This window comes from Salvelinus alpinus, chromosome 16, assembly GCF_045679555.1.
Source record: "Salvelinus alpinus chromosome 16, SLU_Salpinus.1, whole genome shotgun sequence".
Lineage (NCBI taxonomy): Eukaryota > Metazoa > Chordata > Actinopteri > Salmoniformes > Salmonidae > Salvelinus > Salvelinus alpinus.
In genome coordinates this window covers 32,550,139-32,563,560 of record NC_092101.1, presented here as the reverse complement: position 1 = coordinate 32,563,560, position 13,422 = coordinate 32,550,139, and the positions used below count along the sequence as shown (strand labels likewise).

General features: G+C 44.5%; 1 protein-coding gene across 1 annotated transcript; it reads right to left on the bottom strand.

The window, feature by feature from the left end:
• Positions 1 to 312: 312 nt before the first annotated feature.
• On the bottom strand, positions 313 to 11,170 carry LOC139541366 (epoxide hydrolase 4-like). Its single transcript, XM_071345952.1, has 7 exons — positions 10,707 to 11,170; positions 9,473 to 9,558; positions 5,717 to 5,874; positions 4,717 to 4,845; positions 3,419 to 3,522; positions 2,654 to 2,802; positions 313 to 1,572 (listed from the first exon to the last, which is right to left on the bottom strand). The coding sequence occupies exons 1-7, from the start codon at positions 10,947 to 10,949 to the stop codon at positions 1,332 to 1,334; spliced, it is 1,110 nt and encodes a 369-aa protein (XP_071202053.1). The 5' UTR covers positions 10,950 to 11,170; the 3' UTR covers positions 313 to 1,331.
• Positions 11,171 to 13,422: the final 2,252 nt, after the last annotated feature.

The following is a 13,422-nucleotide window of genomic DNA, read 5'->3' as shown; positions in this document are numbered from 1 at the left end:
GCGTGAATATAAATGGGTATTAAATGTCGTACTGTGTAGTAAATACTCATATTGCATTCTATTTCTCCAAACAGATAAATAAAACACAGTAAACTATTTTGAACTAGAGGGATTGCCATCTCTAAACCAGCCCAATCTAATTTTAATTAGTGTTCTGATATAATATAATTCTGTTCTGATAGTTCTGATATAATGACATGGCTGGTTCTGTGACACAGCAGGCATGCAAATTGTCAGGTTGTGTCTGTCATCCATACATTCAATAGTCTATTCAGTAGGTCAGTTAAAAAGATTGACAATGACTCCCCAGGCTTCACATTATAGTTTATTTGCTTAAAAATCTAAATGGTGCAGACCTGGCTCAGTGGATTTCAAAATGCAGTGTGTAGTAGGAAGAGATTCAAAAAAGTGTACAATATTGAACCATCACTGTTGTTATATACAGGAATCTCATAATAACAACATTCTCAAATATCTGAGTAAATAATCAAAAAAATACAAAAATAACAATATTTTCTGTAAGACAACGCTACCTGATAGAGGGTCTGCGTTTACGTCCCAAATGACCCCCTATTCCCTGTAAAGTGCACTACTTTTGAAGAGAGCCCTATGGGCCCTGGTCAAAAGCAGTGCACTAAATAGGGAACAAGGTGCCATTTGGGACAAAGCCAAGGGTGTGGGACAAGAGGGATCTCAAAGAATTGTGTCCAAAATAGTGAGGAGCAATCCAGTGACACATATAGCAGACAAAAGCCACAGCTCAACCTCAGAAGACATGGCACAATTTTACAACGCCGCAAAACATTATACAACATTACATTTAAAGGCACCACACAATACAAACTCACAAGGAGATTTTGCCACACATTTGTAATGTTGTAACCTACAAACTTTAAGGCAGATGTCATGTGCAAAAGAGTACTGAATATGTGTCAAACATACTACTGTACTACTCAGTGTCCTCTCAATAAAATGTGCTTTTTTTCTCTTTCACTTTCTTTTGACATTAAAAAAAATATCTGAAATGTGCAAAGATTTAAAGAATGATTGCATTGTCATTATATTGGTTGGTTTTTCACAGGAATATTCCAGGCTTCTAGTGGTAGAGGTGGCTGGTGGGGACAGAGGGAGGGAGTGAAGGAGGGAAGAGGCCCCGTTCTATGGTAGGGGTGGCTGGTGGGGAGGGAGGAGGCCCTGTTTTAGGGTGTCCAAATGGCACCCTATTCTCTATATAGTGCACTGCTTTTGAACAGAACCCGTAGGGCTCTGGTCAGAAGTAAGTCACTGTATAGGAAGAAATTGTGCCATTTGGGATGTAGACCTAGCTAGATTCAGTTCCTGTAGGTTTTGCGGCCCTCTCCCTCTTTGAGGAAGGTCCATATGAGTGTGTTGACGATGTCAGGCTGGTCCTGCTGTAGCCAGTGGCTGGCCCCAGAGATGATGTTGAGTCGGAAGTGATTCCTGATGTAGACACGGCACGCCTCAGCCATCTCCTGCTCCAGGAAGGCATCTCTCTCACTCCACAACAACAACACCGGGGACATGACATCATTCTGGCTGAGTGGGAGGGAACTGTGGAGAGAATATTAATAACAGACCTGAGATGAGTTGCTTAAAACCAATCATATGATGTGCTATACAGATCTGAGATGGGTTGCTTATATGAAACTGGTTACAGTAAACACTCGCGTTCCATCATGATGTAGACGAGTTTAATATTTTTATGTGCTATCCATGTTACCTGTGGAGAAAGCATGATCAGATCTGAAATGGTTTGGGGTCAATTCCATTTCTACTCAGTCAATTATGGAAGTAAACTGAAAATTCAAATTTTCCACATTAAAAAGCAACACATCTGAGAACCAGAAAACTGGTTTAATGCAGACTTGATGTCCAGTATTCACGTGGTATCCATGTATGTTACCTGTGTTGTAAACTTGTGGAGAGGCTAATTGAATAATAGATTTATAGAACATGTTTCTCACGCTAATTGATAATGTGTCAGTGACATTCATATTATATAATTCCGAGCAGAATAAAATATGCTGTTCTGTTCTGACAGACACTGGCTGGCTGCTTAAGGAAGAAGAGCAGATGGTGAAGTCAGTCATGCATGTACAGTTCACATGTCAAAAACACATGTACTCTCTGATGCTGTGAGTGAGTGAGTGAGTGAGTGAGAGAGAGAGACACAGAGAGACACAGAGAGACACAGAGTGCCAGAGATTACATTGTATCAACACGGAATCATCCAGGCTTTCTCTTATTCATTATAGGAGTCAACTTGTCAAAGACAAACAATACAAAAAAACTAACAGAATACATTATTCTAAAGCCCAATTATTTCTCATCATGTAGTCTGATTCCAAGACCTCTGTACTTATTACACAACCACTGAGTTTTCATAAGAGGAACTTATTTTTAATGTACTGTAGTAGTGCACTTTCATCAAACAGCATTTACAACACAAGAGGGAGCTAATGATTCACATTATCATAAGGCGCTTGAAGTAATACCGTATCTCAAATGAGGGTACACAATGGTGGTCAGCTACGACATGTTCAATGGGCATGTCATACATAAGTAGGGATGCCCACAGGAGACCAAATACAGAGCTCACTAATTAAGAATTTCATTGGTTCATAATCTTAACCTGAAGACATTCCTGTAGTAGTTGAGGGCCCCGGTGAGGGCCCCTGGCTGGGAGAAGGCGTAGAGATAGGCCTCCATGTCCTCTGCAGTGAGCCATCGACCCTTCCTCCCAATCCCTGTACTACGGCTGGTGAACAGACCCTTCAGTGCCTACAGTACAGAGGGGACAGAAGGACACACTGGGTGAGTGTGTGTGTGTTTCCGGATGTGCTCAAGGTGTGATTTGAACTGGATTGCACACACAGACAAGGTCGCTTATGTCACTGTCACAGTAATACAGGTTGTATGAGGCTCTATAAATGCCATGGCGGTTGTGTTGACTACTGTGAGATGACCTACACTCAACTGAAAAGGACTTAGGCATAACATCATGGATGACAGCCGTCTCTCTCCACTACAGTATATATTGGAACAAAATGCATATGGGAATGCATTGCTTTTTTGAGACATGATCAATTTGATTGCCTTCTTGTAACATAGTTACTCATTATTCATTGATATTCATGATAGCTAAAAAATAAATAACATGCCTTCCTGTCAATAACAAAAAAGCCAACATATTTTTGCTCCATTTACCATTCAATGATAGATTGCCTGCAACTACTACACTCTATAAATTGTCACCATACACAGACTCTTTGAGGCACAACCATCACAACAAGAATCCCCTCCCCTTCGACATACACACAAAGGCAACTTCCTGTTGCCTGGAACAGTTCTGTATTTTTCACCTTGAGGTCATTCAAACACATGCGACATGCTTCACCTTGAAATCATTGATGGAGAGCATGAGCTCTGGGAAGCGAGACAGCTGGAAGAAGAAGAAGTAGCTGGACTTGAGCAGCTGACTGGGATGACGCAGGGCATAATCTAGAAACATGGAGGAAAGAGGAGAGAAGACAGAGGGAGAGAGGAGGGCAGGAGAGGGAAGAAAAGGACAGGGGAGAACAGGAGAGAAAAGAGGAGAGGGAGGTAGGGAGAGGAGAGTAGAGAAAAGAGGAGAGGAGAGAAAAGAGGACAGGAGAGGAGAGGATAGGAGAGAGGAGAGAACAGAGGAAAGAAAAGAGGAGAGGGAGAGAGGAGGGAGGGAGGGACAGGAGAGGAGAAGAGGATATGAGAGAAAAGAGGAGCGGGTGTGAGGGAAAAGAGGAAAATAAGACAAAAAAGAGAGGATGAGAAAAAGTTCCAAAATAAACACTTGCATACCACTTAGAATGAAGCAATGTTTTGGGCATGTATTCTAAGTGGCATGCAAGTATGGATGTTAAGCAAGAGACGAATCCAGCGTAGTGCAGTTGCTAGGGAGAGAGAGGCTGTGGATGTCTGCCAGTGACCTCCCCTCTATCCTCTCCTCTCATTTCCGCTCCTCCAGCCCAGTCTAGCCAGCTGCTCCAGCTCCATATTAAAGCACTACTGTATAATTACCTCCTCCATCTTCCCCTCAATGAAGGAGACTGAGGAACTACCAGATGGATGCAGAAAACACTGCATGGGGGTAATAATACATACCTCACAATTAAAGATGGTAATCTCTAATTAGCACAAGGAGGAAGAGGAGGTTTCTCTCACATCCGATTGATTTAATAATTGTATATTTGTGACATACAGTAGGCTGTTTCATCTGTTGTTCATCTAAGGATGGTGATGGTGATGACGTACCAGTTAACACAGAGGGATGGGGGCAGTTCAGGACAATGATGTTCCAGGGACTAGTCGATTGGTGTATTCAGTCCACAGTGTATTCACCAATGTAGTCCCTGTCATTTTATGCTAAACTAATTTACTTTGCAAAACTGAAACTTGAAAGCAGAGGGAAGTTAGGATGTGCCAGTGAAGACAGAGGAGTGGTGGCAGTTTAGGACATACCACTGAAGACAGATGGATGGAGACAGTTTAGGACATACCACTGAAGACAGATGGATGGGGACAGTTTAGGACATACCACTGAAGACAGATGGATGGGGGCAGTTTAGGACATACCACTGAAGACAGATGGATGGGGGCAGTTTAGTACATTAGGACATACCACTGAAGACAGATGGATGGGGGCCATTTAGGACATACCACTGAAGACAGATGGATGGGGGCAGTTTAGGACGATGAGTTTGGTGACCATCTCGGGGTAGTGGATGGCGAACAGCCAGGCGATGGTTCCTCCCCAATCATGGCCGACCAGGTGACATCTGTTGTAACCTGAGGAGATATGGAGTAAAGTATGAGTGTGTGTGTGTGTGTATTTGTCCAGCACCATTCATTCACCTTCTTGGAGTTGAGTCTCCTTGCCAAGATACACTACCTCGTGAAGTAGAACAATCTTCTTACAGTGTGCAATGTGAACAATGTGATGCCTGATTATTCAGCTTATTAGTCATCTTCTTAGTCAGCTTATAGGGAACAACTGAGCCAGTCTGGTGTACAAGTGCGACAGAGGATGTTTTGGGCAGGAGTCTGGCATGATGAATATAATATGACCACAGTTCATCTTGTTTGTTTAAAAAAGGTCAATATTTTGCCTGCAAAGAAAATAATTGTCAGTTGTACTGCTATTTGAAATATCAGTCTGACACAAGGTGAGGGATACTGGTGTTACACAGACACAGAGGACCCCAGGTCTGAGTGGATGCTTCCTGTTTCACTGAGTGATAGAGAGCATGCTCCGTGCTGCCTGCTGCCAGCCTGCTGCCAGGCTGGGGGCTCTGTAGTTAGTGTGTATCAGCACGACAACCCATGGTCAGTCACCGTGAGTCAGAGTAAGCCTGTCATGTCCTGCTGTGTTGTAGGCCCACAGGGTGTTCACAGGCTGTCCAGTCCACACAGTATTACAACGAGAAACAAGTTTAACTTTGACTCAGCTCAGGACACCAGGCTGTGTCACCCTTTCTCTTTGTTCCCATGGAGTGATGTTTCATAATATGGGTAGTCATGGTCCCTAAAGTGTCTATCCCTGAATCAGAGTGGGCATGTTTTGTTTCATCTTCCATCATATATACATCTGTCTCCGTGTGTATTTCTGCATAAACATGGATGTAAAACACAGAAAAAAGACATGGTTGTACACTCTTACCTAGGTATTCCACAATGTCCTTGACGTCTGTGACCAGGTAATCAAAGCGGTAGCTCTCTGTGGATGACGGCAAGTCGGACTCCCCGTAGCCTCGCATGTCAATGGCCACCACACGGAACTCACTCTTAAACTCACGCAGCTGGTGGCGCCAGGAAAACCTGGGGGCAGGTGGACAGAGAGAGAAAGAGAGAGAGTGAGGGGGAGACATTGAAAGAGAGAGGGAGGGCGAGAGACGGACCGAGACAGAGAGAGAGACACAAGAACCATCTTAGTCTTGGTGAGAGGAGAAAATCACACAAGACAGTACTTCATTATTAAACCCCATCTCCACTACGGCAATCAGTAGAGGACATTCAGCATAGTGCACACTGCTGAAAAACCACAAACTTCTACCTAGGCATATATTCTTCTATAAAAACGCTGTGTGTTTCTCTCTTGAATGTACCTACAAAGTTGCTGTATCTTAAACTGCATTATTTCTACTGGCACTCGGCTTCCCTTCTTCCCTTCCAAACGGAGTGAAGGTCACCTTTGTAAACTCCTCCTACTCCTCCTCTCAATAAACATCCTCTCACTGTCAACTGCATAAAAATTTGTATGAACACGACAAGATTAAACAACTGAGACATAAACTGAACAAGTTCCACCGACATTTGACTAGTAGAAATTGAATAATGTGTCCCTGAACAAGGGGGGGGGGTCAAAATCAAAAGTAACAGTCAGTATCTGGTGTGGCCACCAGCTGCATTAAGTACTGCAGTGCATCTCCTCCTCATGGACTGCACCAGATTTGCCAGTTCTTGCTGTGAGATGTTACCCCACTCTTCCACCAAGGCACCTGCAAGTTTCTGGACATTTCTTGGGGGAATGGCCCTAGCCCTCACCCTCCAATCCAACAGGTCCCAGACGTGCTCAATGGGATCCGGGCTCTTCGCTGGCCATGGCAGAACACTGATATTCCCATCTTGCAGGAAATCACACACAGAACGAGTAGTATGGCTGGTGCCATTGTCATGCTGGAGGGTCATGTCAGGATGAGCCTGCAGGAAGGGTACCACATGAGGGAGGAGGATGTCTTCCCTGTAACGCACAGCGTTGAGATTACCTGCAATGACAACAAGCTCAGTCCGATGATGCTGTGACACACCGCCCCAGACCATGACGGACCCTCCACCTCCAAATCGATCCCGCTCCAGAGTACAGACCTCGGTGTAACGCTCATTCCTCCGACGATAAACGCGAATCCGACTATCACCCCTGGTGAGACAAAACTGCTACTCGTCAGTGAAGAGCACTTTTGCAAATCCTGTCTGGTCCAGCGACGGTGGGTTTGTGTCCATAGGTGCCGGTGATGTCTGGTGAGAACCTGCCTTACAACAGGCCTAAAAGCCCTCAGTCCAGCCTCTCTCAGCCTATTGCGGACAGTCTGAGCACTGATGGAGGGATTGCGCGTTCCTGGTGTAACTCGGGCAGTTGTTGTTGCTATCCTATACCTGTCCCGCAGGTGTGATGTTCAGATGTACCAATCCTGTGCAGGTGTTGTTACATGTGGTCTGCCACTGCAAGGACAATCTACTGTCCATCCTTTCTCCCTGTAGCGCTGTCTTAGGCATCTCGCAGTAAGGACAATGCAATTTATTGCCCTGGCCACATCTGCAGTCCTTATGAATCCTTGCAGCATACCTAAGGCACGTTCACACAGACGAGCAGGGACCCTGGGCATCTTTCTTTTGGTGTTTTTCAGAGTCAGTAGATAGGCCTCTTCAGCATCCTAAGTTTTCAGAACTGTGACCTTAATTGCCTACCATCTGTAAGCTGTTAGTGTCTTAATGACCGTTCCACAGGTGCATGTTCATTAATTGTTTATGGTTCATTGAACAAGCATGGGGAACAGTGTTTAAACCCTTTATAAATGAAGATCTGTGAAGTTATATTGATTTTTACGAATTATCTTTGAAAGACAGGGTCCTGAAAAAGGGACGTTTCTTTTCTTGCTGAGTTTTTAATATATGAGATGTTCTTTTCCCCAATTCTAATCCGCGCAATCATCATAGTGGAGAGCAAAAGCTCTCTAATTGAAGATCATGTCTGCTGTGGATCTATCTTCTGTGGACTGGAGGCTGAGGCTCCTCAGAGCTCAAAGCCCCACAGAGGAGGAGCACAAGGTCTGACTGGGGTTCTGTTGAGTCAGAATAAGAGATGGGCCCTGGTCAAAAGTAGTGCACTACAGGGAAAACGGTGCCATTTGGGAAACAGGTCTGGAGCAGAGAAACCCAACATCTTAGAATATAGATGAGGTTTAAAATAACACAGGCACTTCCAGTTCCTTCACAGCCCCCCAATCACCCACACACCAAGCCTCTCTCTATTCTGAGTGATAAGGGAAACTTGGGTTTAGCACTTTTTAAACACTGAATTAAGTGGGAGAAGAATCTGTCTGTCCAGCTAGCACGGCAGAGAGAGACGCTACGTCCCAAATGGCACACTAATCCTATAAATGCACTGCTTTTGACCAGGACCCATATGGCTCTGGTCAAAAGTAGTGCACTATATACAGAATAGGGTGCCATTTGGGACACATTCAGAGTTCATCATGGATTCCTGTGCAGTAGATGGGCAGTGAGGCGGAATAGACCCAAGAAGACCCATTAATTAAGCCCGGTCCTGTCCTTTCTGCTGCTCTGTGAGTTCCCTGAGATATGGACTAGCTTACAGCACTTGACAACCTCTTAATTTAGCCCCATTCCAGAGGTCGACCTCACTACTAGACTCCATATAATTTTTTATGAAACATGGTGGAAAGAGGAACAAGGAACATTAGAGCCTTAGCTATCCTAATAAGCAATAAAGTCTAATAGGAATGCTGTAATTGAAGAATCACATAGTATGAAGACCCCAACTGAGATATGGTCTTTTGATGCAGAAGTAATGTACAGCAGAGCGTTGGTTACTTGACACAGTACTGTTGTGTGGGATCGATACAGTAGTTATGGGATTGGTGGTTTTTCTTGTTGTTGGTATTATTATTACCCCTTTTTCGTGATATCCAATTGGTAGTTACAGTCTTGTCCCATCGCTGCAACTCCAGTAAGGACTCAGGAGAGGCGAAGGTCGAGAGCCGTGCGTCCTACGAAACACGACCCCGCCAAGTCGCACTGATTCTTGACACAGTACAAGAAACACAGTAGAGCTGGCGACCGAAGTCAGCATGCATGCGCCTGGCTGCCACAAGGATGCGCTAGACCCCAATGGGACAAGGACATCCCAGCCGGCCAAACCCTCCCCTAACCTGGACAACGCTGTGCCAATTGTGCACCCGCTGGGACATGGGTCTCCCAGTCGCAGTCATCTGCGACACAGCCCAGGATTGAACCCGGATCTGTAGCGGATCTGTAGCGATGCAGTGCCTTAAACTGCTGCGCCACTCGGGAGGCCCCGGGGTCAGTGTTTCATGGGGGTCCTGGTTAGTTAGTTTGCAAAGGAGCTCCTTTCCAAAATGCTTTCTCAGCATAAAAACACAAGAACAAACAAAAAATGACCTGGCCAGGCAATACCAATACATTAGTTGAGTCTCTATGGGCCTGTTTCCTGGACACAGATTAAGCCTAGTCCTTGACTAAAAAGCAAGATAAATTGAGAATTTCAATTGAAAGTGCCTTTCAGTCCAGAACTAGGCTTAATCTGTGTCCGGGTTGAAACACCAGCCCTTTGTGTGTGTATAATGTGCAGACGCACTGTGTAGTCTAGATGTCTTACCAGAACTCTGGGAATCCATGCAAAAACAGCATGAGCGGTTTCCCTCTCTCTCCAGCAGCGACATAGTGAAACCTCAGACCAGACTCCTGAGAATAAAGACGGAGACGGAAGACAGATCAGTCAGTCACCAGGGACACACTGTTATATGTCAACACTTCCCTGATCACTATCACGTGGGCTCTTACTGTCTGCTGGTCTCTGGCTGTGTCCCAAATGACACTCTATTCCCTATATAGTGCACTAATATGGGCTCTGGTCGAAAGTAGTGCACTACATAGGGAATAGGATGCCATTTGGGACGTAGTGCTCTCTGTGACATGCAACTCTCATCCTCCAACATTGCTGTGTGCTTTATGGCGCTGTAAAGCAGGGATAGAACAGGGATAGAGCAGGGCCATCCCATAAACTCAGCCCTGGCCTGCCTTCTGTCTGGTCATTCCAGTATGATGCATTCTTTATATTATGAAATCAATCTGTCACTAACATTTGTAGCCAATTCTATTCAAATTATTGTGAATTCATGTTGCAATGGTATGTAGAATAGGTTGTTCTTATGGTCTACCTGTTGAGTAAAGTGTGGATAATATGCATGGACTACCTACTTTATCTAATTTCTGATGTAATAACATTGTCTAGCTCAAGCATTTTCTGGCCAAATGTAGCTACTTACTGGCACAAAGTTAAATCGCACAGGTTACTTAGGATGTCAAATAATATAGGGGATTATTCTTACAACTGAACTGCCACATTGTTATTGCGAGCATGCGTTCATGCTATGTGAATCCTATAAGGAATAATGTGTTGATAAATAAACATTTAAACGAAAAATACAAATGAAATGTGAATCTACAGTTTATAGTACCTTTAATCTTGGTACTCGAATGAAATCGTGACATTGGTCACGAATTGCTATTGCTGCTGCTATAGGGGACTGTCCGTTCAGCACTACCTACCTCTGAGGGGTGAGCGCATATACAGAGACAGTAGCTTGGAATAATAACAGAAGCCTACACTGCAAATATATCTGCATATGGCGTTTCGCTGAAATTCCCCAAAAATAAAACAGATGCCCCACGATTTGCACGTACCCCGCAGGCCTTTTCGAATTAATTTCAATTCTACAAGCAAACTAGGCACATACGGAATTACCTAAACAGACGTCTCACGCACACAAAAGGCTATTTCCCAATCTCAAATAGGCTCCCTCTCACGTGCAATGTAAAGTGTACCATACCTTTATTCTAACGTAACAGTGGGTTCCCAAGGACGTGTCATTCAAGCAAGCAGGGGGAGTTTCGCGAATTCCCCACTGAAAGGTGGCTGACGGCCTTAAAATGATGCTCCACCAAAGTTTCAGCAGCGCTACGGCAGTGCAGAGGGCACAATAACCGTATATCAACGACCAATACCCTAAAACTCGGATCTTCAGCGTGAGTCTGATTGTAAACAGAAGCAAGTTGTTGAGCACTCTCGCCATCTTTACATTACTCAGGTAAAACAACGCAGATCACGTCACCTACCTATTGATATATTATTTTGTTAATTATCTTGAAATATCACTCATCGTTATCCGGTAGCTCCGCTAACAGCGCATCTGCTTGTCCTGTCGGTCTGCCGCTGTACTAGGGAGGATCCCTGAATTAAATGTTCAAGAGGGGAGCAGTACGTCAGACCTCACGCGTGCGTGTGATGACAGCAGATAGGATGTTTAGTTTGAGGTGGGTGTTTAACGGTTCTATTCTTTTAATCTAAAAGCCTAGAAATGAATCAGAGAAAAATATGAGACGCCACGTCACCTCCAAAACAGATTCGTTTCTGAAACCCTTTCCACGTGTTTAGACTGTAAAATAAGAGAGGTGAATGAGCAAGTGCCTGACCCAGACTGATCTAGGGCCATGATTGAGAGACCTAGAGCTCTCTGGGATTAAAGGTGAATGACAGTTAATGCCTCAAGGGAAGAAAATGGTGATCTGACTCCTAGGGCTGTAATCCACTGCTCAATCCAAGGGTGATGGATGCTGATATGGGAAGTATGAATGTAAAAAAGTTAATGTTCAGGACTGACTCTCAGTGAGTGTATAGCTATTATTGCAGTATACTGGCATGCAGTTTGAAAATTGCTAAGAATAATACTAAATTGAGGCATTGTGCATCCAGCTTGTCTTGTCAAATCTCAGTCACTGAACAAATGCAAGTGTGTAGATCTGAATGTGCACTCTGTTTTCAAGTATTGTGTCATCTTTTTATTGTAATGAAGACTTTCTGGATATCCTCCTTGGACTGGCTGATCATTAGTGCTTGACTTGGGCAGGAGCTCACCGGAACAGCAGCTAATGGGGATCTCTAATATATACAAATACAAGTACCGGCACCTAAAATGTTATATTGCTTGAGTTCCTACACATCTTATAAAATATTAGCTTAAAAGTATTGTGAAGTTCCTGCACTTAAATATAAACAGTACCGACACCCAAAATTAGTACCGGAACCTATTTCAGTCCAAGTCAAGCACTTCTATAAATCATCGTCATCATCCATTAATCAAATCAAACTGTCACATGCACTGACATGTGTAGACCTTACCGTGAATTGCTTACTTACAAGCCCTTAACCAACAGTGCAGTTCAAGAAAGAGTTAGGAAAATATTTACCAAATAAACTAAAGTAAAAATTATTTAAAAAGTAACACTAGAATAACAATAACTAGGCTATATACAGGGGGTACCGGTTAGTCGAGGTAATTTGTACATGTAGGTAGGGGTGGTGTGAATATGCATAGATAATAAACATTGAGTAGCAGCAGAGTAAAAAAACAAATGCAGGGGTGGGGTGTGTCAATGTAAATAATCCGGTGGCCATTTGATTAATTGTTCAGCAGTCTTATGGCTTGGGGGTAGAAGCTGTTAAGGAGCCTTTTGGACCTAGACCGTACCGCTTACTGTGCGGTAGCAGAGAAAAGTCAATGACTTGGGTGACTGGAGTCTTTGACAATTGTTTGGGCTTTCCTCTGACACCACCTAGTATATAGGTCCTGGACGGCAGGAAGCTTGGCCCCAGTGATGTACTGGGCCCTATGCACTTCCCTCTGTAGGGCCTTACGGTCAGATGCCGAGCAGCTACTATACCAGGTGGTGGTGCAGCTGTAGAACATTTTGAGGATCTGGGGACCCATGACAAATATTTTCAGTCTCCTGAGGGGGTAAAGGTGTTGTCGTACCCTCTTCATGACTGTCTTGGTGTGTTTGGACCATGACAGTTCGTTGGTGATGTGGACACCAAGGAACTTAACTCTCGACCTGCTCCACTACAGCCCTGTCGTGTTGTCAGCAAACTTAATGCTGTTGGAGTCGTGTTTGGCCACGCAGTCATGGGTGAACAGGGAGTACAGGAGGGGACTAAGCACACACGCCTGAGGCGCACCCAGCGTTGAGGATCAGCGTAGCAGACATGTTGTTGCCTACCCTTACCACCTGGGGGTGGCCCGTCAGGAAGTTCAGTTGCAGAGGGAGGTGTTTAGTCCAAGGGTCCTTAGCTTATTGATGAGCTTTGTGGGCACTATGGTGTTGAACGCTGAGCTGTAGTCAATGAACAGCATTCACACATAGGTGTTCCATTTGTCCAGGTGGGAAAGAGCAGTGTGGAATGCGATTGAGACATCTGTTGATCTATTGGGGCGGTATGCAAATTGGGGGTGGGTCTAGGGTGTCCGGGAGGATGCTGTTGATGTGAGCCATGACCAGCAATTCTTGGCTACTGACGTGAGTACCACGGGCAGTAATCATTTATGCAGGTTACCTTAGTTTCCTTGGGCACAGGGACTATGGTGGTCTGTTTGAAACATGTAGGTATTACAGACTCCGTCAGAGAGAGGTTGAAAATGTCAGTGAAGACACTTGCCAGTTGGTCTGCGCATGGTTTGAGTACACATCCTGGCAATCCGTCTGGCCCCG

Excerpts from the sequence above, each read along its gene's own strand:
- LOC139541366 (XM_071345952.1), bottom strand. The coding sequence starts at position 10,949 with ATGGCGAGAGTGCTCAACAACTTGCTTCTGTTTACAATCAGACTCACG. Across the intron at positions 3,523-4,716 it reads CCATCCATCTGTCTTCAGTG|ATTATGCCCTGCGTCATCCC; the intron begins GTATGTCCTAAA and ends CCATGTTTCTAG. Across the intron at positions 1,573-2,653 it reads TACTACAGGAATGTCTTCAG|TTCCCTCCCACTCAGCCAGA; the intron begins GTTAAGATTATG and ends TTCTCTCCACAG.